The sequence below is a fragment of the Lampetra planeri genome, chromosome 23 (genome assembly GCF_965212315.1).
Source record: "Lampetra planeri chromosome 23, kcLamPlan1.2.h2, whole genome shotgun sequence".
Lineage (NCBI taxonomy): Eukaryota > Metazoa > Chordata > Hyperoartia > Petromyzontiformes > Petromyzontidae > Lampetra > Lampetra planeri.
The window spans coordinates 6,901,653-6,926,852 of record NC_136129.1 but is presented as its reverse complement, the minus strand read 5'-3'; the positions used below and the strand labels follow the sequence as shown (position 1 = coordinate 6,926,852).

Genomic DNA, 25,200 nt, shown 5'->3' with positions numbered 1-25,200 from the left:
GTGGATGACTAATCACAAGAAAAGTGAGCGGAGTTAGGAAGAAGTGAGGTGTCAAATGAGTGCCAAATAATTATGAAATGGGCAAACACATTGCTGCGGAGGGAGCTGGTAGGAACGTTGGGTTGCTCGGTCAATGGCCAGGGTCAACGGCGGCGTGGTGTATTCCGCACATATGCCCGACTGTGAGGGCGGGCACAAGCCGGCGTGAGTAGGTTAAACGTTGAGTTTTATAAGGGACCACGGGGTGACCAGCCCCTCCCCACCCAGCCCCACCCCACCCTCCCCACCCAACCCCTCCCTGCACGACAGATGGACGGACACAATAATCCCCTGTGGGCTGGTGTAACCAGGAGGTTCCTACCAGTACTAAAACGTTGAATGAATGCACACTAGATGTTCACAGGGGAGAAGAAATTAATCATAGAACATCCATAGGACAGGAATTATAGCTTCATGGCTGCAGGAAAATGCATTAAAATAGAACGTTCTTCATTTATCAGTGGGTAATGAATAACTGAAAGTGGTTATGATATGTTCACTTGATTTATGGGATCCTGAGAGCAATGTACAAAGTACTATTTTTGCATTCATCAGAATATAAAAAAAAATATTGCAACACTATAATCTTGTTTTTCGTGGTGTGTAGTCTGCAGAACATCATGTGTAGATATGAAGCAAGTTTAAACCTGTCATTTATTGCATATTTTCAATCATCAAACAACGGTTGTCTCATACTGCATTTATATTGACTTGAGACCATGTGCCAAATATGAAATAGCTCCTATTTTATGAAGCTATGCTATTGATTAAACTGCAGCACAGTAAAATCCGTGATTGCTATAGTGATGGTTGGTGTAACTGAAGCACAGCGGGGGGGGGGGGGGAAAGGCAACACACACACACGTGTGACTTCTTCGAGAGTAGAACATCCGTAAAGATGAGTGTACATAGAGCATTCCTCGTGGATTATAGTATGCACTACAAAACACAACGGACAAAAGAGAAACCTCATGACATTTTGGGTACATTTGCATTTTGAAAAAAAAATTCTTGGAAGACATTAGAAAAATACTCTCTGGTTCTTTCGGTAAAGTCACGTAGGTATAAAATAAAATTAAATCACAATTCCTGCAGTCACGAAAGTTTCAAACATTAGAAAAACATTTAGTGTAATTCATAAAACATCACAAACGACTCGATGTTTTTCTGGAGTTATAGACAACATCCCATTTATTTGAGTGCTTCTTTTGCACAACTCGTCATCAAGAATGGCCCCATTTACAAACACGAACATACACGAGTTTACCCCCCTTCAAATGAAGCCTAGATTTCAAATTTGTGGTTTCCTTAAAGGGAAAAAAAAATATTCTGAGAATCAATAGCATAGAATCAATAGCAAGTCTGTTTCTGGATGCACACAGCCTGCTATTAGGAGCCCAATGCTCAGAGTTTGTGCACATTAATTGTGGTATGGTATGTGTTTTGAATATATACTGTCCACTGCACACAACTGGTTTACTGACATTACAGAATGTACAAAATGAATCCCGCTATACAGCACATGCATCTTTTTTTAAAATAGTCAACAAAGAACACTTCACACTTACTTTTAATTAGCGGGGATTAAAAACACCAGATTAAGAGAGACTAAATTATTCACTATGAGATCATATGACCATTGTGTGCAGCATACACAAATTCCTCATACGCATGCCTAAAAAGTAATGATTAATTCATATCCTAATCGAGTGACATTCTGCTCACGTTACTCTGTTCAGCAGCCAAGGGGAGGCACTTTTTCTGGCCAGGTAGGCATGATGCTAATGAATTAAACTAAACGTTTTATTTCGTAAGGCCCACCGAGCTATTTAGCTCTTTTTTCAGAAGCGACCTGGCCACAAATGATAGTTCTACGAAGTGGCTTATCACATGCAAATGCATTGCAGCCAAATACTCTAAAACACGTTTCTAAATATGGAGGGAAAAAAACGGAGGACCCGGAGAAAAATCCAGGCGACCACGGGGAAAACACGCAAGCTCCAAATATACAGCAGGCATCGGGATCAAACCCACGATATCCTGTATACCAGGCCAGGTAGTTAACATCTCACAACCACAGCGCCAAGAGGAATGCCGTAAGGAAACTTATATTGGTGCTGCCTAAATCCATACAAAATTGCACTTATATACGAATGAGCCCTCATCGAATGATTACTTCTGAACAAAAAATTGTATCCTGTCAACTTTAGAAAATGTTCAACTTATTGCACTTGCGGTACAGGAGGAGGGTTTGGGAAATGACATTTAAGTGGCATACATGTAGACAAGCTTAGCTCACAACATCCCAGAGACTCTGCAGGGTAAATCCGTCACGCAGCTTCTCCACTGCAAGACCGAGATCTTCGTTGAATATGGGATCCCTATCTTGTTGCTGTAAACCAAAGTGACACGATACATGTTGGAACCACTTCTGGTGTCTGTGGAACGACAGCCCTATTCCAGACGTCTTGTAAATCCACTTGAATGCATTTGTCCCAGCTTTGTATTATTGGTTCAGTCTGTGTATATCCAGCAAATAAGTCGAATGAGCTCTAAAATAGGCTTCACTGCATTGTGCAACATTTAATATACATTTTTTTTCACAATTACTGTGTAGACTAATGACACTACATATTAAAAAGGGATGCCAAAATGAATTGAATGGAAGATGACTGGTGACTCAGGAGAATGATGTATTATACTGAGCCAATATCACAGAAAGCCTGTGATGAAATCCTTAGCTCTCAGCTGAAATAAAATACAATTCTCAAGTGCAGCAAGCTGAATGACCTCATTTAAGTTGCCAAGGACTACACATGTTACGGGAAAAAATATTGATTGTTCTATATGGATGGTAAATGCCAAAAATGGGTGAATTTTGATTGCGTAATTTTATTGACCATCTTGTTTGGCGTACCTTGTTTCCATCGGCAAAGTAGGCCTGCGAACAACACATGGAAACGGGTATGTAACGCATAACTGGCATTCCTCGTGGTATGGTTAGTAATTAGTACTATGTACCCCATTAACAACAATGTAACATACAAAAAAGCATATAAAGGGCCAATTTGAACCAAAATAGTGATATTTTCGTTTCTAATTGAATAATATGATTTTCAACGATTCTTCTTCTTACCTATAAAAGACATTTTTTGTCTGTCCGTCTGTGTGTGTGGCCGAAACTTGCAAAGGATTTGGCTCGCAAACCGTGGGGTTTACGTTGTTAAAAAGTAGCCAGGCATCACGCCATAAGCCCCGTGCCGAGCCAGCACTATTCCCATTTCGCGCCCGTCACCTTTAAAGTAGTGTAATAAACTATTTAGTGCTGTTATTTGTTATTCATTTATTAGCTAGCGCATGTTCGACCCTACCAACTGACACGCGTTCGGTGATGGGGAGGACCCCTACCAAGTCACACGCGTTCGGTGGGGGTGAGGGGAGATTATCTTTCGTGTACACTGCGCAAGGTAACACACATTTACAGCTCTCTTCAAACATTCATTACCATGACTGTTTACTCATTACAAATTGCCTTTTATCGGTAAGACATTTAATGACAGGGATTAAGCAATGTTTTACCCGAAGTAACACGATTTTTCTCCCCGTCTACCACTACCTTTGGCTTTCACGACCACGTCTTTATGTGAGCCCATGACACTTATGCACACGTTTTCTCTTTGAAAATAGGTACATTTCTAAATATCACTGTCCTGCTGACAAAATCCAGGTTTGAGGGGAAGAATAGCCTTTTTCTGTACTCTTGAGGCATAAGCAGCCACGCAATATCACTTACTGCATAAATATACTCAATTACGTCTTCATTCTATCATATTTACACTTGCCCCCTCAGTTCAGGGGTTGAGCAGTGACGTGATGTCAATTACGCTTGATTGGTGCGCATCTGCTCATAGTTACAGGTAGGTTAGGTTCATTTTGTATTTCGTTGACTTTCATAATTTGCCGCTCTTGCTCGCGGCAAATGTTTGCACCAAAATGGCGGAACACCCTCGCAATCGCTCCTTATTACTTAGTATACACGCGTGCATTTCCCCTCTCCCTTGCTTCTTTCGCTATGCGTGTGCACGTCCATGTGTGCGTGTGAGTCCATATATGTGTGTGCGTTGTGTCTGTGCGAGTCCGTGTGTGTGTGCATCAATGTGTGTGAGAGTCAATGTGTGTGTGTGACAGTCGCTGTGTTTGTTTGTGTACGTCCATGTGTGTGTGTGCGGTATGTGTTTAAGTCGATATGTGTGTTTCAGTCGATGTGTGTGTGTGTACGTCGAAATGTGTGTGTGTGTACGTCGAAATGTGTGTGTGTGTACGTCGAAATGTGTGTGTGTGTACGTCGAAATGTGTGTCTGCGTGAGTCCATGTGCGTTTGTAAGTCGACGTGTGTGTGTGTAAGTCGATGTTTTGTGTGTGGGTCGATGTCTGTGTGTGAGTCGATGTGTGTGTGTGAGAGTAGATGTGTGTGTGTGAGTCGATGTGTGTGTGTAAGTCTGTGTCTGCGTGAGTTCATGTGCATTTTTAAGTCGACATGTGTGTGTGTGTAAGTCGATGTGTGTGTGTGAGTCGATGTCTGTGTGTGAGTTGATGTGTGTGCGTGGGTCCATGTGTGTGTGTAAGTCCATGTGTGTGTGTCTTAGTCAATGTGTGTGTGTAAGTCCATATGTGTGTGTGTAGGTCAATGTGTGTGTGACTATGTATGTGTGTGAGTCGATGTGTGTGTGTAAGTCTATGTGTGTGTGTGTGTGAGTCGATGTGTTTGTGTAATTACATGTGTGTGTGTGTAAGTAGATGTTTGTGTGTTTGAGTCCAAATGTGTGTGTGTGTGGAAGTCGATGTATTTGTGTGTGTGGGTCGATGTCTGTGTGTAAGTCGATGTGTGTGTGTCTTTTTCGCCCGGGCAACGCCGGGTACTTCCCGCTAGTAACCTTATAAATTATTTTTAAAACCTGAGGTTTGTCAAGGCATTGTGTCCAACTGAATTGTCTGAGATTGAAACGCGGCTTAAATATTTTTCAAAAAGCACTCAATAAGATTTTCTCTGTTTATTCACACATTTTTTTCCCAGCTCACAATAATATCCAATGGCCAATTTGGAGGATAACTTTTGTTTATCAAGCCATCAGGTAGTGTCAATTCTTATTTAGTGAAAGTCCTTCTGTTGAATATATCAGTCCTCGGCACAATTGTGGCAGTATGGTATTTTTTACGCATTTCACGGACAACCACTAAGGCCTGGGCATCAGATCGTAACGTGGGTGGAGTGGAGCGTTAATTTAGTCATCATTTTTCATTTTTGTCAAGGTCGCAGTCTATTACCATTTTTGGTCTTTTTCCGTGCACTGCAGTCTCTAATAACATAACTAAATTATCTTAGTGTGTCTAAATTCGGACTAATTTAATCTCGTCAGCCAATCACACTTTGGTCTTTTGGCGGGCTGTCATTGTCGCCATACCTGATGATTTTCATCCACATCGTCATCATTGACTAAAATAAAAATCTTATTTTCGTCACTAATTTTATTTTAAAAATTTACATTGGTGGGGTGCAAGTTTGTACCACGAAGGCGTCGCTTGGCTCATCCTGTTGAATTTCCACGTCATCCAAGGCATTCTCCACTGTCACTTCATCAAGTGGCTGGGGCTGCAGAAATACAAATACCCACAATATAATTACATAATAGTACAGGCATGTGGTGAAAAATCACACAACTATGCTAAACTATTTTTTTTCCAGCTATATAGCTCTTTAACAGAAGCAACCTGGCCACAAATGATAGCTCAACCAAATGGCTTATCATGTGGAAATTTATAGCAGCCAAATATTTTAAATGCATGTTGATGCTAAATGTGGAGGGACAAAGCAGAGGACCCAAAGAAAAATCCGTGCAACCACGGGGAGAAGATGCAAACTCCAAATATACAGCAGGCGTCAGGGTTGAGATGGAGCCCACGACCTCCTGTATACATTGCAAGGTAGTTAACATCTCGCCACCACCATGTCCTCAGAGGAGGCCAATTTTACAAGATATGTAAAATTGGCTGTTTTACATGAACATAAAGTGTGCTGATAATTGTCATTTCTGCCAGTCGTTTAGTAGCAAAGTATCGCTTTTTGGTGGCCAGGAGCCATATATTTTACTTTATCACGTGGAATTTCACACAGCTCTACACAATGTGAGATCATGTGATTAAACAAGCAGAAGACACACAGCCATGAATATTTAAAATTACTCACATATGCTACTTAACAATAGTAATTACTCATGTATCATGGCCAACCCATCACAGATCAGGAGGCCAATTTTGTATTTAAAATTTGCCAGTAAATACATTTAAATGTACTCTTTGGTTCTTTCGGTAAAGTCACGTAGAAAGAAGATGAATTGAATCGAGTACGACGTTTCGATTGCAACACAAGCAATCGTCGTCAGGTAGAACTAAATTTGAGAGAGAGACAAAACACAGACACGGAGACACACAGACACACAAGCAATTGAAACGTCGTACTCTATTATTTAATTAATTTTCTTTCAACGTCACTTTACCGAAAGAACCTAAGAGTAATTCCTGCAGTCACGAAAGCTTCAAATCACATTGAATTTTTTTTTATTAATGTAAAATCATTTACATTTTTTCACGAAACAATATACCCATTAATCACCTTACAGAGAGATGAGTCCGTGAGTGTTTGGCCGAGAACCAAACCTTGGAGAAACCCACTATACCTCTGTGTATGTAGGAATTCAACATTATAAACCTCAGTGGGGAACCTTTTTTCTGCCAAAGGCCATTTGGATATTCATAACATCATTCGCGGGCCATACAAAATTATCAAGTTAAAAATTAGCCTGTTATATTTGGTCAAACATTTAATTAACTCATCCCTGTGATGGCTGAACTACAGCAAAATAGGCAACCTTGCAATAGAACCGAGGTATATATAGGGACTCTATATACCTGCGATTCGTGATACATTTTTGGGTTAGATCATGTAGCTATGATGCAAAAATTACAGCCATGATCAATCCACTGTTGGATGAAGGCCTCTCCCAAGTAATTCCCATCTCTTATGGGCCATGAAATGTAACAATACACCTAGCACCTACAAACAAGCCAAATAATTCACTCCATATCCGTACGTTACTATCTCTTCCCCGTTACTCCATTGTTATTTAATAATACTCGGGGATCATTATACTAAAGCTATCCATATCACTTAGCCTCTGTATTACTGCAGGACCCCTACACACATCCCTGCACCGTAGCCCGTGTGATGTGTGAGATCACGTGAGAAGGATCCTTGTCCATACCCTGTCCTCGATCTCAAACTGCACCCCGAAAATGGGGCTGGCGGAGTAGACACGGTGCAGCGACTGGATCTCTTTCACTGCCTCCTGTAGCTTCTCGAGGGGGTCGATACGGAAACCCAGCACGTAGCCACCACTCTGCATGCAACCCGTGTAAATTTTTATCACATCAGTGACAAAAATAGCAAATTATTCCAGAATGTGATGAGACAAAATTAACTCGTTTGAATGAAGACACGGACTAAGATGATTAAGTAATGTTATTTGAAAATGAAGTGCACTGAGGAAAATCAAAAATTGTATTTGATAAACAAGTATGTAAAAGAACTGACCATGATCACTTACAAACTGATCTGACATTGGGGAGAGGGAAATTACGTGTCGCTCATTCCAAAAACTAATAACTCAGAGTGGACTAAATATTTGGCTGCGTTTGCCAACTAGACTCAGACTTGGCCAAACATCTACAGGTTGTCAGACTACACTATGATGACTAAACTAAAAATGCTAAATTAACACTGCATGCAAAGCATGCAAAGGACAGACATGGTTTATCACCACCGTTGTTCTCATCAACATACGCATTTATATGTACACGAAGGCCTTAGGTTAAAAGCATTGTATTTGGAATAGCTAAGTAATTTGGATTACTAGATATAAAGGGCATCCCGGTTAATGTCATTATTAGAGCTAATAGTTCAAAGTTAACCTTCTGGTCCTGTTGCACACAGGTAGTTGTCACCCACGTATATTGATTGGGGTTGTTCATAAAACATATTTTTGATACCAGCAAACTCACAAACCGTGAGCAAGAATACAAACCATGCTCCAATAAAAGATACCTGAAAGCTAAAAATGTGCTCATGGAGGCGACATGGCCCACACATATGCAGCTTGTTGCAGAGGTTTGCCATTGGAACCAAAGGCCACCCTGTTTAATACTGTGGGGATAATCATGAAATGTGCCGTCTGCTTTACGGTGAACGTTAAATATTCCGTGACGTTATTCGAAAAAGAGGCCAAGTACGCTGGCATAATGGCCCAGATTTTCCACCATTGAAAAACGAAAAGACGCAGAAAAGTAAATCAAGTATGATTAAGCGATATAGAAACTATTTTTTCTTATATGTATTTACCTGTTGTGATGTTTCTATTACCAATGCAAGGCCAAACTTGGAATCTCTTATCTTCACTGAACGCTGCAATAAAAATGAAAAGAACTGTAATACACACATTGTCAAAAACTGTGTTTTACTGTACACACAAAATCATGTGATTTTCAATGTAGATATAATGTTAACAATAATAATGCATTAAAATGGATGCATCAGATATTTTATTGTGGAATACATACTAGATTGCCACTGTACAATCCAATCTTTCTCTGCATTTTTCCTCTGCCTCCCTGCCTGTTTTTTTATTTTCTCCCCAACTTTATTTTCATTCCTATACACGTATTGGCCTAACCCTCAAGAAATATTGCTCCTTAATGCCACAGCGTCCTGTCTGTCCCGGGCCTCGTCTGCCACCGGAACTACCCTGGGACTCCATGGTTACCGCCCCAGCTGCCCCTAGGACCCATTGGTCCTGGACACACCCTTCATTGCTCCGTGACTTGTTGGTCATTGGGCCCCGGTGTCCTGAGGACGTCCGGGGACTTGTTGGGCCCCAGTTGCTTCGTCCCTTTCTACTTGGCCTCATTGACTCTGGTCCGTGCTGTGGTGTTGCTCTCTCTGCCCTTCCCTGGGTGGCCCTGGCGTCAACCTCCTCTTCTCATTATTCCTTCTTCCCGAATGTCCCTCACTTCTATAAAGTGTTTTGAGATGCTCTACAAATTGGAAATGTTATTTACCATGTAAAACACACTACTCACAATTTGCAGGTATGGAATGCTGACGTTGAAGCTGTCATTCATGTTGGCATGCCACACCAGACGTACGTTACTTATAAAGAAGGTGCCCAGGTTTCCCTGCAAATAATTCATCCAAACTTTAGTGTATAGTCTTCATAACCCGTCAAAAAAAGCCATCTGCTACTGAAGCTAAAATACATTTCCATGATGCATTTATCTAAGTACATACTGGTGGAGTGGTGACACCGTTGTAAGCGCACTGCGCTTTGAACCCGGCAACCTTCGTTCAAATCTTGGCCATAACTCTCATCAGTTGCGAGTGATATCTCAACTAATCCAGGGACTCCTCTTCACCAACCCAAACTGACCAGTGTGGTGACGTATGGTCAAACTACCTCCATAAGTAATGCAGTAGAGGGAAGCATACATCCAGGAGTGGATGGACAAAGTTACGCATATTAATATTCTACAATTATATTTTAAATAACAACAGTACCCTTTTATCACCAACAATATTACAATTGTGCTATTAAAGTTAAACCATGCAGACAAATAAAACGTATTCATTTTACACTACATACTGGACATCTGTGATATACTGGACATATGTGAAAAAGAGCTTTACAGTATAATTACAAATTCTGATATTTTACACTTGAAATAGTGCCATACAGATGAAGTTTAGAGGCCTTTTATGCACCAATGTTTTAAGATTAATTAGATTTAGGCCTAGCACACCAGCCAGCAGTTGACACACAAACCTGGTCGCTTGACAGGTTCCAAACGCCGTTGATCTTGTCATAAACCTGTTCCTGCGGTAGAAGCCGCAGCTGCCTGTTACTGATCAGCGCACCACGAAGCTTCAGGTCGCGGTACATCTTAGATGTCTCGTATGCCCTGTTCAGAGCAATAAGCAGTTAATGAAGTTGCATTTGTAACAGGTGAATAATAGCATAATTTATTTTTTATTTAGGACAGCCTCACCGAGTCTCAAGACTTTTCCCAGAGGGTTAGGTACCGAGATGTTTGGCTAATTCCACTTAAAGAAATGTTTTACATATATATGAAAAGGCCATCAACAAATAGGATGACATGTCAAAACTCGAGGAAGACGGAGGGTGCTCATTGTGGATGTCTCTAAGTTAACTTTCATTTCGGAAACACTGAAGGGCCTGCAGAAAATCCTGACATATGATGGGTTAACAATGAAAAGGTCCAGATAGGCAAGTTTACAAAAAACACTTGGTATACTTCCATCTCCTGGCCACTTTGCAGCGCAGTAGGTTTGCCAATATCACAAAAATACATGACATACAAAACCCTTGCCTCCAAAGTGGAGAGTTGGCTTTGTTGCTCAAGAAATGTTAAAAATAGAAGAGGCAAAATGTCAGCACTACAACTTGTCGACTCTGCTATGAATATGAAATGCAAGTTGCCAACCTGTGTACAGCCATTACGGAGGTGAACAGACGGGGGCTTCCGGGCACCAGGTTGGTGAAGATGAATTCAAAGCGCGTGTTGTTGCACTTGGTCAGGATGTACAGGGCCTCAGTCTGCCCGCGCAATTTCTGTCCACCAATACACAAGCCACGATTTAATTTAATTTTTGAATGTTGCTGTGGAGCATTCAAGATGAACCAATAAAATTAGGTTTCTTTTAAACAATTAAACCCATTACATTTTAACTTAAAATTTGCAACTGGTCTACTAAAGCTATGGAGTGACCGTTATAACGGTCATTTTCCAGATATAGCCAGGAATTTTTAACCTCTGCAATAAACCGGACTGGTTTACGTGTATGTTTTCTATGTTCCCAATACAAGAGAGGAAATAAGAAAATTGAAACCCACCGAATTTGCTGTTCGTGTTGTGATGCTTATCACACAGTTGTAGCCAATAGCTGTGAAAACAATGAACAATACAGTGATAATCTTCATAACTAACTGAAAGCCCATTGCTATTGATGACCCATATTGTTATATTATCATGGATACTGTACAAAGTTAACATTAATTTTAAAAGTCTTGAGATAACTCAAGTTCATTAACTGGCAAGGTCGTTCAGTGCTAGAGGAAGCCACTTACAATCACTTTGAAGTTCAAATCCTGGGTGGAGATAACAGCCTATCATCTCTTCGGGGTTGATAAAATAAGTACCACTTCGTAGGGAAGTTAACAGTGGTTACCCTATGGAAGGAATAACCTCTGCCATAGGAATGTAGAATGTTTACCATTGGCTCAGGGCTGTAAACCGGAGATTAGCATTGCGTTAATGCCCATATGAGCAAAAGAATCACCCACTTTTAAAAAACAAAACTGCTCTTACACAGTTGAATAACGAAACTGCCATGCACTTACATAGGTTCACTCTTGGCAGTGATTGCGAGTGCCAAATTAGCCTCAAGTTTGTAACCAACAACCGACCTGCAACAAGAAAAGTGCACATTCACACCAAATAATGTTTAAATTGAAAAACATAACACGTCAGAAAGTTCATACGTGTAGCGTGTAGTATGTCCCGCTAAAACATCATTGACAACAATATGGCCTAATGGCATGCCAGGACAGTTAGTTGGTGCTTATCTAGACATTTTAATTCCCTGCAAACTGATGATGGGAGTGGCACTCACCACGATCCCCATTATTCCCCTTGGTGTCTTCAATTGAGTCCAGAGAATCAATGAGCAGTTCTCCTGCACGCATTCTCATCTGCCTGCCCAAGGATACAACAAAGTCCATGCTCAGTCAATGTAAACATGTCACAACACAGCGAAAAGCACAATTACCACGGACAGTCAGCTGATGGATGCAACGGCGAAGCTCTGAGTTGATTTAACAGTACACTGCGCTGATACTATATTTTAAAGTCGTGTAAATTTGGTATAGTGGTTATTGTGGAGTATGGTCAAGTAACTCACAATACCCACAAGGCACGGGCATGTATTCATCCAGCAGTGGATTGACAAAAGTGCTCAATATAGCCAAGTGACTGCCCTGCTAAAGTAATTCAATTTTATAACCGGATCATTTATAATGAAATAAAACGTGTACATTCACGAGTGCAGTAACTCAAACCCCAATTTTTTTTAAGTCACGTTTAAAAAGGAAAGCATTAAGTCTTTCTTATGGACATGGTAATAAATCACTGTACTCCATAATACAGGTTTTTTGGGGGGTTACATCACGTAAAATAAATGTGTCGTTAAACCCGCCACCACTCGACACAGACAATTAGGTTTGTTACTTAAACAGAACGTGCCAATTTGTTACTATCACAAGCACACCGGTGTGTTGGAGAGCAAATCCACAACATTTACAATCTGAGTACGACGTTTCGCCAGTAATTGCAACCGCCATCATCAGGCGATAGCCAGATTTGTGGAGAAATCTTCCTGTTTCGCTCCTTAAATTGAGGGATATATGTGATGTCGTCACTGTCGCCTTATGATGCCGGTTGTAATTACTGGCGAAACGTCGTACACTCAGATTGCAAATGTTGTGGATTTACTCTCCCAACACACAACCGGTGTGCTGTACTAGTAACGAATTGGCACGTTCTGTTTCCGTGACACAAACATTACTCATAGGCTGTGTCGGGTTTAACGACACACATTAAAATTTTGATTTAAAGCTTTCGTGACTGCAGGGATTCATATTCTTGGTTCTTTCGGTGAAGTCACGTAGAAGGGAAGTAATACAATAAGATAAATATTAAACAATAAAAAAAATCCCATCGTTCCCCTTAGTGTCTTTTTTATTGTTTTATATTAATATTATTTTATTATTCTCCTTCAACGTGACTTTACCGAAAGAACCAAGAATATGACACACATGTATATTTACGCGATTTATCGCTCGCGAAAGCCTATTTCATGTTAAACGCTGCACTGTGCGCGCGAGTTGAGCGGCCCGTAACCATGGCAACACGCGACAGGCCCCAAGCCTAACGCTAAACGTTGCAGCGACGCGGCGCTTTGCGGGAAATAAAACCGGCAGTGGCCAATGAAGCCGGCCTCGCCGAAGAGCCTGCGGGGAGGAAGGAGAGGGAGGTGAGGAGAGGGTGCCCGCTCCGTTGCTCTCACTGCGGGGAGACATCGAAGCGAATGTCGCGGTCTTCCCACAGCGCGTCCAAGGAGGCCGCCATCGCGGTCAGCCCGACGCTCCCGTCTCGCCAACGCTTCCCCGACGAGGACCAATCGCAGCGCAAGGCTCGCGTCACGTGAGGCATCCGGGGCCAATGGGGCGAGCGGAGTAAAGATGCGTGGTGGTGGGTGCCAGGTTGGGGGGGGCTGGGCGTGGCCGTAAATGACGTCACGCGATTTTGGACGATTTTTGACCCCTCCCCCTCGTCACACGACGTCACAAAAAGTCAGACCCCACCCCCCTCAAATATGACGTCACAAAGCTCTGCCCCCCCCCCCACAAAACCATATTTCCATTTTGAAAATAAAACATGCTTCAAATCGCTTTAAACTATTGTCATTGTAGTGCGTATTTAATGCGGCGCTGCACTCTGATGTTGTAGGAGTGTTGTTATAACAATTAGTGTTGTTATAACAATTCTATATTTATTTTAAGTTGCGCATTTTGATGTGACGTCACATTTCTCAACCCCCCCCCCCGTCACACATTGTCACAAATGTCTGTCCCCCCCCCCTAGGTGCGTGACGTCATTTATGGACGGCCCCTTACTGAATTGTACCTCCAAAAGGTAAAATAGTCCACACCGTGTCAACCCACACGGTCTACCGCAGTCTTGTACGGGGGAATTGAATCAAACAATAACTGTCTATTTGTTTGTGTTTCTCCTTTGTAGGAGGATGAGTTTATAAAGGGGCACGGGGTGACCAAAATGGTCTGAATTGATCTGTAATAAGTTAGTCACTGATACGGGATTGACAGCTATGTGTAGACACTAAAAACTATGAGTTAATAAAAAAAAATGTGTTGTCTCTGTTTCTCCCTTGTGATGGGACTTTGTACGATGAACGTTGAGATTTAAAAATTAACCCGTAAAAACAAAGTTTTGCACTATAAATCCTTTATATGCGTGGCGGCTAGAGTCCTCTCGTCCTCTGGCTTGAGATTGCTGCCACCTATGGGTCAGATGATTGCCTGCCACCATTAAGAAATTGGTAATTACATATAAAAAAATTTTCCTAAAAAGTGTAAAATTTAGGAAAATTTTTTCACGAAAATTAATTGTCACGCATAACGAGTCTGTGTGCAAAATGTCAGCTCGATTGGATCACGGGAAGTGGGTAAAAAAACGACCGAAAGATTTGCACGGTCGTAAGCACGCAAGCAAGCAAGCAAGTTAACTTAATATAAAGGATTTAATAAAGGGTACGGGGTGACCAACAAGGTCTGAATTGGTCTGTAATAAGAGAGGCACTGGTAAGGGGTTGACAGGTATTGCTTTATATGCAGCCCATGTTCAAGTTGGATGAGAGCCTCAACTCGGTGTGCGAGTCATAAAAGGGGTGGTTATTTGACCATACAGTAATTGACGACGCTGGTCAGTGTGGGTTTAGTTAACGAGGGGAGCATAGACGTTGGCCCAAAGTGCAGTACAATTGATGTCGCTGTATTGCCCTTTACTGACAATGTTGCCCCTCGGTACTAACCAGGCTCAATTCCGCTGTGCTTCCGATATCTGCCACTGATGCCGACTATCCACAAATATTATACACTATTATGCATTGGACTATGTATGTTAATAGAAATTCAAACATTCATGTTCGCCAATATCTTCGTATTTTATTGCAATATTGTCCAGTTTATGCATTTGCATCGAACAAAAAAGATGTCAAAACTGCATCTCAATGCGCTTGGAGGCCATTGCTCAAAATTAGTTTAAAAAAATATATACTTTAAATCAGGGGCGCCTATCACACATGTATTTCATAATTTAAGTTAAAAGGCACTTCATGCACAAGACGAATTAATGTTTCTGAAGCACAGCATTTCTTCAATCATTGTCAAAAACTTCAAACGTTTAAAATTACTTCCGCACACACTTTCAACACAATTCCAGTTTTCAAATGAGAAAATATGGCACTAGGTTAACACCTAAATGTTTCATTTAGTAAATTCTGTAAAAGTATATTTTCGTTTATACAACACATACAGCATAAAATATTCAAATCGGCACGGATGTTGGAAGTATTGCCCATTTGGTACAAACATTATACTCATTTATCCAGAAAAGCCACACTTCAGTCCAATTACTTTGTTTATCAGGAGGGTCCTGCCTTGGGTGTTTTTTTTATTTTCAGCCAATTTATGAATTAAATCTTAACTTAAAGCTTTCGTGACTGCAGGAATTCATACGCTTTGGGTCTATCGGTAAAGGCACGTAGATAAATATTTTTTTTTAAATCACGACGTTTCGATCGCAACACAAGCAATCGTCTTCAGGTGAAAAAATACAGCAGGCGGACTGCTGAGGCAGGAAGAAATATAGCGAGAGAAGATGATTGCTTGTGTTGCGATCGAAACGTCGTGATTTTGTCTTATTTTATTATTTTTCTATCTACGTGACTTTACCGAAAGACCCAAAGAATATAATTTATGAATTCTTTATACATGTGGGAGGAAACCGGAGCACCCGGAGAAAACTCACACATGCGAAGGGGCAACACTCTATCCCCACCGAGATGGAGATTAGTCCACTTGCTGTACTGCCTTTTTCTGGCGAGCCAAGGTATGGCACCTCGACCCCCACAGGGAGTTTAATAACATGTATGGTCCACCTACCCTAGCATTCACAGTGATGGATTACAAGCAGGCGCCGCCATAATCCTGATAATTGACATGAGACAATTTTAAATGTATTGTGGATTATTAGACAACTTGTTATCTCAGTGGTGGACACACATACAAGCGGGCTAATTTTCTTGCACTCAACTCAATAGTTGTTATCCACATGGCCATTTCAAAAGTTGATCAAGAAGAATGTGTTCTGCTTTCCTGGCATAAATTGCAAGTTTTAAAACAGTTAACCATGCTTAAAACTGTACCTGTGTGAACTTTACACACACAGTTGCAATATGAAAGGGATTTTGAAAACGGATTTCGTTACATTTAAATAGTAGGTACCACTGGGCTATCAATATAAAACACATTTACGATACTGGGAGCGTGGTAAGTTTATGTTTCAGAGTAATAATAATCACCACTATAACTTACAAGCCTGTATTCATCTACACACCATGTTCCCTTTAGGGGTGTATTGACCATACTTCACCACGTTGAGCAGTGCAGGCTGATGACGAGTTCAAATATTATTTCCCATTCACGTTAGCCAAGGACAAAATCGAATTTAGGTAGAGATACGCATTCAGGGTTACTCGTGCAGTGCGCTATGTGTGCATAACCAGAGGTGGTGCAGTCACACCCTCTCGTGGGAAATGTGATAAGTGCATGCTGTTTCATATACACTCAGTGACAGTCTGACAGCACAAGACATAAGCAAAGTGTTTCATATCAAATTAAGCAAAAGTTTCATGAAAACAGATGCACCAAACACTGCATCAGCTCAAACTCAGATTATAATAAACATAACGTTTGCAATTCTAAATACACTACCAAAATTGTAACTACACTATTAACATAATTAGATCACACTAAATTTCGATTTAAGGCTTTCGTGACTGATATGCATATTCTTTTGTCAAGGCGCTCTTTTCCCCCCTTCCAAACCAGCTTATATATATGCTCCAAGCACGTGTGTTGTTTCATTCAGACGCTGTCGCCTCGACAGACCTGGTTTTTACCTGAGGACGGCTGCTTGCGTTGTGGCCGAAACGTTGTGAGAATTTTTTATTATGTTTTATTTTTATTATTTTATTACTTCCCTTCTACGTGACTTTACCGAAAGAACCAAGAAGATAGATCACACTATTTTGATATATGTAGCTTGTCCAATATGTAATGATTAGAGTAATGTGACACACCCGAATAAGTTCTGCTTAGGTCCAAGTTAATGGTTAGAGTAATGCGACACAACCGGAATAAGTTCTGCTTAGGGACCCGATGCGCTAGCACCACCCCTAACTCACTCTCACCTTTGGACTTGTCAGGATGCAGAGGCAGTAAGCTTTGTGTCAATGGCCTCAATCGTGACAGCAATTTCAGTGCGCTCTCAATCTTTACACGTACTGAAATTAATCATCATGTTTATAGGTTGTTTTCCATGCTAATATTTCCAACGCAAACCTTGTTTAGTTCTACTGAAGCATGTAATTATGCATCACGTGCTCATATTAACAAGGGTACAACCGTGCAGAGGCAGGTCCAAGTCAGACAAAAAAACATTTTACTTCCCCAGCCATCATACATCTGTTGTGAAAAAAGATAGCGTATTTAATCTCAATGGACTTTCATCCACCTGTCATGGTTTGAGAAACTATAGTTTAAAGCAATTTTCACATCTTATACATCGATATTAACACATCTCCCATTGCTGTCTAAATGTGCATACATATGTAGTAGGAATATACCAAATCACCCGGAATCCACCCAACCTCATCACATCTCAGGAGCTAAGCAGGCTTAAGCCTGGATAGTGCTTGGATGGATGATCACCAGGCATGCCAGTTTGCCAAAGGTGGCTGTGGAGCTACGTGGTGGTCTGCAGAGGGCAATGCAACGAAAACCCACTGTTCTTTTGTATCGTACTTACATGCCCCCCACCCCTCCCCACACCTATGTTCCCCACGTTTACCAATCCGCACTGACCAGCGTGGTGAAATATGGCTAAAACAACTCCCACAACTGACATGGCATGTGTGTGTTTAATTTAACATCAGAAATAGGGGAGCCAAAGCTACTCCTTTGTGTGCCATGCCAATACAAACGGGTACATCGATCATGACGACAATTCACAATTACTCGATGGAATATCAGTGTTATATGTGAAAATTATAACAATAAGTTACAGACCTTTGTCAATTCAGTTATTTTCAGACAGATCCTGGCTAAGTTCTAAATTATTTTGCCACCAGTGTACATGGACAGGAAATTAACCTGGGTGACCGGGGATTGTGATGGAATGTGACATCATAATTTCCCACTTACAAACACACACAGCATTTGCAATACTCTGCAAACAGGGAGGTCATGATAATGAATGGTAATCAGTCGTACTCAGAGCCGATGGATATGCAGATCTCTCCAGGGTGAATGTAGGTGGAATGGTACCATTGGTTGGTGTCCACAATCACTGCAATGGAAAAATAGGTAAATGTAAGGAATCGAAATTACTTTCTCACGCCACTGCTGGGGGATGGAGCTCTAGAACTTTCCTCTTATGCATATTTTGGTATACTCTCACACTGGTCAGATGCCTTGAAAGAGATGTGAATACCAACCCTTTACCCCACCACACGTGACCTGCCGATCGACTGTGGTGACCCCATATATACTGTCGGGTGGGCAGATGTGGCGGGGATATAATAAATTGCCCATGACTTCAACTGTCGCGCCAGGAGGTTGAACCCGGTGAGCTTTGTGTTGCAAGTCCATTGTGCAAACCATTATACCACAATAATGAAAATAATTAGTTTCTCTAGGAAGTACAATATTGAAGCATTACAAGCAGGTACGAAAGTGTGCTCCATGCAACTAAACATTAAATGGAATGATTGTTTTTTTAAAGATCTGTATAATTATTCTCCCTAACATTGAGGATGATGACCGCTAGGACTCCTAGGAATCGGGGTAGTCCAGCCATCAGCAAATTGCATCATGAACAAAGAAAGAATTTTACATCAATCACTTCTAACAGTCATTTTGACCCCTTTGGTAAGGTCAAATACGAAGGTGTTTATTAAACCAGCACCTTTTGATGTATTAACAAGTCAAACCTAACCTCTTGATGAATATTTAACATCAACAGTTCATTCAAAATCACAGAATACATTGCAGTCTACAAGGAAGGGGAACAAAGAGCTCACTGAGATCAAATCTACGTGATCAGCTGCAGCAAAACTCTCCTTGTGCCTGCAAAGCATCACAGCAGAGTCACGCAGAGCGGGAAAATGTAAATGCGGTGACAAATGTGGCCGCTCATGAGGGTTTCTGTCATGTGGCTTTGTCCAAATGTGCCAAATTTAAAGATTACCTGCAAAAATGTCTCATTCGGGATTACACAATCAATGATTGCGCCCTATTGGTGGACTAATGCCCACTTGCATGAGTCACATTGTGCCGCACCGGGACAGCTGCCATTGGGGGTGCCCTTCGTATGTTTGATACGAGATGCGATGTGCTTTGAGTTGGTGGGGCATTTAAGCGCCATATAAATGCAAAGATAATTTGTTACGGCAATATTACGATATATATCATACTTTAACACACGGAATTATCGATGCTTATTATATTTATCTTCAAATATTTTATTTCCTCACAAAATGTCTGTTGAATAACAGACTCGATAATTAAATTTGCCAATAAATAACTAGTATCAAATTAAATCATTGCTTCGCTAAATGTTTATTTCCAAGTAATTGACAATATGGCAATCGTACTATGTAATCATTTTTGTAGTTCTTGTATTTATTTCTTGTGCAGCAATATTTGCCTTATAAGCATTATGGGTATGAAGTAGATATTATTTGAAACCGATGGCAGGCAAAATGTTGAACGAAATGCATTTTAAGACTTTCAGAAATCGTTTTTCGAGGAGCAAAGTACAACAATACAATTGCAAAGAGCGATTGAAAAGTTAAAAGAAACGGATATTTTGATAATCGCCATATTCTTCTTGGTTCTTTCGGTAAAGTCACGTAGAATTGAAATAATAAAATAATAAAAATAAAACATAATAAAATAATTCTCACGACGTTTCGGCCACAACGCAAGTGTCGTGAGAATTATTTTATTATGTTTTATTTTTATTATTTTATTATTTCCATTCTACGTGACTTTACCGAAAGAACCAAGAAGATGAATCCCTGCAGTCACGAAAGCTTTAAATCGAAATCGCCAAATTATGATATCTAATGTTGTACCATATCGTAAAATCATAGTGGCAACCCTACTGCTCATGCACATGCCATACGTACGTATGTCTCCCTTCTGAAGTGTTGCTTGCAGGGGATGGCAAACCTCTTCACACTCCGGGGGTGGCAACAGGTCCCATGTTTTCATTCCTGAGATCTGAGCCTGCCAAGACGGACGCTGCACTTTGTCCAGCTGATTATGAGAGAGAAAAAAACGTAAACTACTTTGTTATTAAATAATACATTCCACAGCGAAAGGGTTTTAGGTCACACGGTGAAGAAAAAAACCCCATCCAGTTGCGAGCATCTCTGATTGCACAGTGCTTCAGTGTAATCGATCAGGCTTCATATTTAACTCGCCATCAGATGTAGTGCCAATGACTAAATCACCCAGAAGATAAACAATTTTGTTAGATCTCAGAGGCTAAGCAGGCTTGAGTAAGAGTTGGAAAACAGGAGTTTTTAGCAGCTTCGGGGCGACGTTGGCAGTAGAGGGCAGTGCAGAAAAATGCATTGTTGTAATGCTATGTCCACAATCTCTGCCCTCACAAACCCACACGGTGTGGGGAGGCTCATACCATGTGGGTTTGTGAAATGACCAAGAGCTGTACAAGTACACATAGACATTGGCAGGGGGGAGTTGCTGCAGTGGTTCAGTGGTTCCCGCACTGGGCTCTGGACCTGGGCACCTGATAATTCAATTCCCCACAACAGATAACACCAGTGACAAATTATATGTACATGTACTGACTCTGGAGACCCCCACACCCCCTGTGTTGGCACATTGAGCAATGGGCGTACGTGAATGTGGCTTCCCTGGCCGGCCCAACCCATGAACACCCAGTCAAGCGTGCTGCTCTCCGAGTTGGCAGGGAGGAAGGCTGGCCGCTGGTAGTAGCTTCGCAGGATGGGAGTCAGCTCATCGCTGCAGCTGCTCCTGTGGTGAAAACACAAAATCCCATGTGCACAATTCAATATGAACCCATACAAAACTTCTCAAATCCCAAGGTGTAATGTAAAACCTATTTGAACAATGAAATTCATGATAACTATACAAATTGTTATTTTCAGACCTTTGTCAGTCTACTGCTAGATGAAAACCTTTCCATGCTGTTGCTTTCGATGGGGGTTGTTTGACCATACATCATCATGCTGGCCAAAGCAAGTTAGTGGAGGGGGAGGGTAGCGCCCAGAATTGCTTCAGATATCACTCGCCACTGATGTTCGCCGCGTCAACACATTACAGTGTGTCAACCATTACACCACAGCAGCATCCTTAATATTGTATGAACTATAAAGCAGTACTACAAGCCACCAAATATTCCAAGCATAACTTTGCACAAGATGACCACTATAAAAACCTCATGTTATAAGTTACAAGAGGTATTTTATTTATTTTATTTACTAACTCTTCACCTTAGACCCGAGCGAAAGAATCGATGTGTGTGATGTAGAGCTTTGTGCTTTCATCCATCAACACCGACAAGGTGTGCCGCCAACACTTACCATCCCACGTACCAACTGGGGCCGCCATCCTTCAGGGTCGCTCTCTCCTCTGTCATGTTGAACACGTCGGCCAGAGAGGTGAAACCCGACGAATACGAGAAAAACTGACACTCCTGCACAGTCTTCCGCAGCGCTTCGCTGTGGTTCAAGTACATCAACTGGAAGAACGTGAAATTGAAGTCAGCGAGTGCTTTCCAGCCGCTTGTGGCCCCGCGCACAAGCAGCGGCCGACCTGTGTAGGCGAACGTCCTCAAAAACTCCTGCGGCGACAGCTGGTCGCAGGCCAGCACGGGCACCTGCTCCATGTCCGCACACAGGCTGGGGCAGTGAGAGGGCGGGCGGCTGATCTCGGTCGCCACCAGCCCCATGTCCATGAGGCAGGGCTCGGAGAACAGCGAGTCGCCCTTGGCCACGGCCAACACGATCGAGGCAGCCAGGGCTGCCACGGCGCACAGTCTCGCCGGGGTAAGGGCACAGTAGAGGCGGGTGGCCCACGTCCATCTTCCGGCTCGGTGGCCGGATCCGTCTCTTAGGTGCTTTTTGCACGGTCGGCGCCTAGGCTTGCTCAGGCACTGCATTAACGCGTCCCTTGCCTCGCGTGGAGTTAAGCCGCCGTCGACGGCGCTCTGGTAGAGCTCTAGGAACTTAGCTGTGAGTGCTTCCACGGAGCGGGCATCTTGCAAGTTGTTCTCATCCGTCGTACCCATTGCTCGCTGCCGGGAGAGTGCAAACACGACGGGAAGGGCGTGGGTGTGAGATAAAAGTCATTGGCGAGTTCGTGTTTTGGCTTGTTGCATGGATGCCATGTTACGACTTGGCAACCCCAGCACACTCCTGATTTATAGTGGACTTAAAAACGCAATTTTGGTATATCTGCTAAGCAGTCAGAGGGCAGTGTAATGTACTTTGTGTTGTGAAGTGGTTGCAAAGTGGTTGGTGCACTATGCTGTGAACATGGCTCCCTACATGATTCCTGGCTATGGCTAACATAAGTGGGGAGGGATATCTGAAGCGTTTTTGGGGACAACCCCTTTCACCAACCTGCACTGACCAGCGTGGTCAAGAATGGTTGAACCTCCAGGATCGACACGGCGTGGGGAGGGCTTCATCCAGCAGTAGGTTAACAAACGTCTGTAAATGTAAATGATAAAGTTTTAGTACACAGTATTCATTAATTCATGCAATGTAATTCAATGTCAATGCTATTTTCAATATTTATTTAGGCGAGCGATAGTTTGTGACTCCTCTTATGTCAGGTAGACTTTGGCACACATACTATAATAAAATAAGTCATCACAGCATTGCAACCAATACGCCAGTAATTGGGTTAAGAACTGCACACATCACATCTGAACTCAAGATTTTGACCAAATCACCAAGAATATTCGCCCGCTCTCATCAGATCTCCAAAGCTAAGCAAAGTTGAGCCTGGACCACCATGCATCTGAGTGACCACCATGCTTAGAGTTGTTATTGTGGGCCAACGCTATCAGCAGATGGCACTGCAGCAATATCCATTTGTACTGTGCTGAACTTCTATGCTCCCGCGACCTTACGCTCACAAACCCGCAGGGCCCCCTCGTCCAGCAGCGGATTGACAACACGGCACTGATTCTAGATTTGAAGCTTTCGTGACTGCAAGGATTCATATTCTTAGGTTTTAAAAACACACAAGTAGCTCCGATGCCTAGAGCTGGCTGGTAAACAGTGCGAGCGTTCATACTGGCAGGACACACAACACACTCCCCTCTCTCTCTCTCACGCCTTGCAAGACGCGATCACTAAATCACGTCTCGCGTGTTTGTCCGGCAAAGTTTGTTAAAGGCAGTGAAGATGGGGGGTGGGTTAAAGTAAGCGTAACTCGTAGTTCATGAACTGACCGCACAAGTGACCAGGATAACCCGCGTGGCCGGTGCGAGAGATCTCGACTGCCGCTGAGCCTCTGCTGGGCGAGAAGTTTCCTCTTCTCTCTACAAGCGACAGCGACGAAATTCCAGCACGGGTGGAGGTAGCAAAGTGGCAGCAGCAGCAGCAGCGTCCAGACCGGGGCGGTACGGAGGCCGGGGTGAAAGAGGGCGGGGCGAGGGCGGTAGGGGGCGGGGCGAGGGCGGTAGGGGCGGGGCGAGGGCGGTAGGGGGCGGGGCGAAGGCGGTAGGGGGCGGGGCGGACTGTGGAGAGGCGGGGCCACGCGTATATGGCCACGCCCTTCACAGCTGGAAACCAAGTCCACCTCGGCTGATAACACCCCGGGTGACAACAACATAACCTACTGAACTTATAGTTTTTTTTTATTTTACCAGGTAAGGGGCCGTCCATTAATGACGTAACGCGATTTTGGACTATTTTTTACCCCCCCCCTTGTCACACTGCGTCACAAAAAGTCAGACCCCCCCTCAAATATGACGTCACAAAGCTCTGCCCCCCCCGCCTCCCAAAATAAAACATGCTTCAAATCGCTTTAAACTATTGTCATTGTAGTGTGTAGTTAATGTGGCACTGCACTCTTATGTTGTAGGAGAAAACATTTATTAAAAAGTATATTTAATTAAGTAGAACGTGTTGTCTATATTTATTTAAAGTTGCGCATTTTGATGTGACGTCACATTTCTCCCCCCCCCCCTCGTCACACATCGTCACAAATGTCTGACCCACCCTAGGTGCGTGACGTCATTTATGGACAGCCCCGACGACCCAATGAGCTATTTCGCTCTTTTGTGACAACAAATATCTATAATAAAAATACTGAACAATTTTATTTTTATTTTACCAGGTAAGGCGCACTGAGCAATTTAGCTATTTTTCAGAAGCGATCTGGCCACAAATGATAGCCCAACAAAGTGGCTTATCGTATGGAAATGTATCGTAGACAAATACTCTAAACGCACGTTTCTAAATAGTGTAGGGGAAAACCGGAGGACCCGGAGAAAAAAAATCCCACGTGGCCACGGGAAGAGAGACATGCAAACTCCAAATATACAGGCGTCAGGGTCGGGATCGAACCCACGCATTCCTGTGTACCAGGTAGGGCAGTTAACATCTCACCACTGTGACATTGAAGATCCCTGGATTTAATCTACCACAATCCTAAACTGCATCCGTACAAACCATGGTAGATGCGGATACCTGATGCACAAATGGAAAATTAAAAACTCCCCAATCTGTGACTGTAGTCATCCAGAACGGACCGTAACGTATAATGATGCAATTCGCGATCCACAAATACGAATGAGACATCACAGCGATACATTCCGCTGCTCCTGTGATGGGGTTATCTGGCTTGCCCACCTGAATGTGAAATCGTAGTTGTTGCCCTGCATCTACATCAGGAGCCATACGAAAAGAGAAGATTGAACACTTATTAAATGACAAAAGTTTTAAGATTATTTGTATTTGTTTCACGGCTAGTTTACGAGGGAGAACTATGGTGAACGAGCACAAGCAGCAACGCCACGGTGGTGAGATGTTAACTACCTCGCCTGGTA

At 42.5% G+C, this 25,200-nt stretch overlaps 2 protein-coding genes across 3 annotated transcripts; both read right to left on the bottom strand.

Annotated features, from left to right (window-relative positions):
• Positions 1-1,199: 1,199 nt before the first annotated feature.
• Positions 1,200-13,414, bottom strand: LOC144726366 (BBSome complex member BBS5). The gene is made up of 12 exons (XM_078605009.1): positions 13,289-13,414; positions 11,837-11,919; positions 11,565-11,630; positions 11,058-11,107; positions 10,648-10,775; positions 9,969-10,104; positions 9,229-9,324; positions 8,492-8,554; positions 7,359-7,493; positions 5,606-5,689; positions 2,957-2,980; positions 1,200-2,431 (listed from the first exon to the last, which is right to left on the bottom strand). The coding sequence occupies exons 1-12, from the start codon at positions 13,348-13,350 to the stop codon at positions 2,330-2,332; spliced, it is 1,029 nt and encodes a 342-aa protein (XP_078461135.1). The 5' UTR covers positions 13,351-13,414; the 3' UTR covers positions 1,200-2,329.
• A 1,532-nt stretch (positions 13,415-14,946) lies between these two features.
• On the bottom strand, positions 14,947-23,767 carry LOC144726364 (bifunctional arginine demethylase and lysyl-hydroxylase PSR-like). 2 transcript variants are annotated; one of them, XM_078605007.1, is made up of 6 exons: positions 23,599-23,767; positions 22,760-22,849; positions 21,719-22,431; positions 21,014-21,149; positions 20,276-20,405; positions 14,947-18,432 (listed from the first exon to the last, which is right to left on the bottom strand). In XM_078605007.1, the coding sequence occupies exons 3-6, from the start codon at positions 22,423-22,425 to the stop codon at positions 18,347-18,349; spliced, it is 1,059 nt and encodes a 352-aa protein (XP_078461133.1). In that variant the 5' UTR covers positions 22,426-22,431; positions 22,760-22,849; positions 23,599-23,767; the 3' UTR covers positions 14,947-18,346. The 2 variants fall into 2 exon arrangements, with proteins under 2 accessions (XP_078461133.1, XP_078461134.1); XM_078605008.1 differs by having other exon boundaries at positions 22,770-22,849.
• Between the last annotated feature and the right edge of the window lie 1,433 nt (positions 23,768-25,200).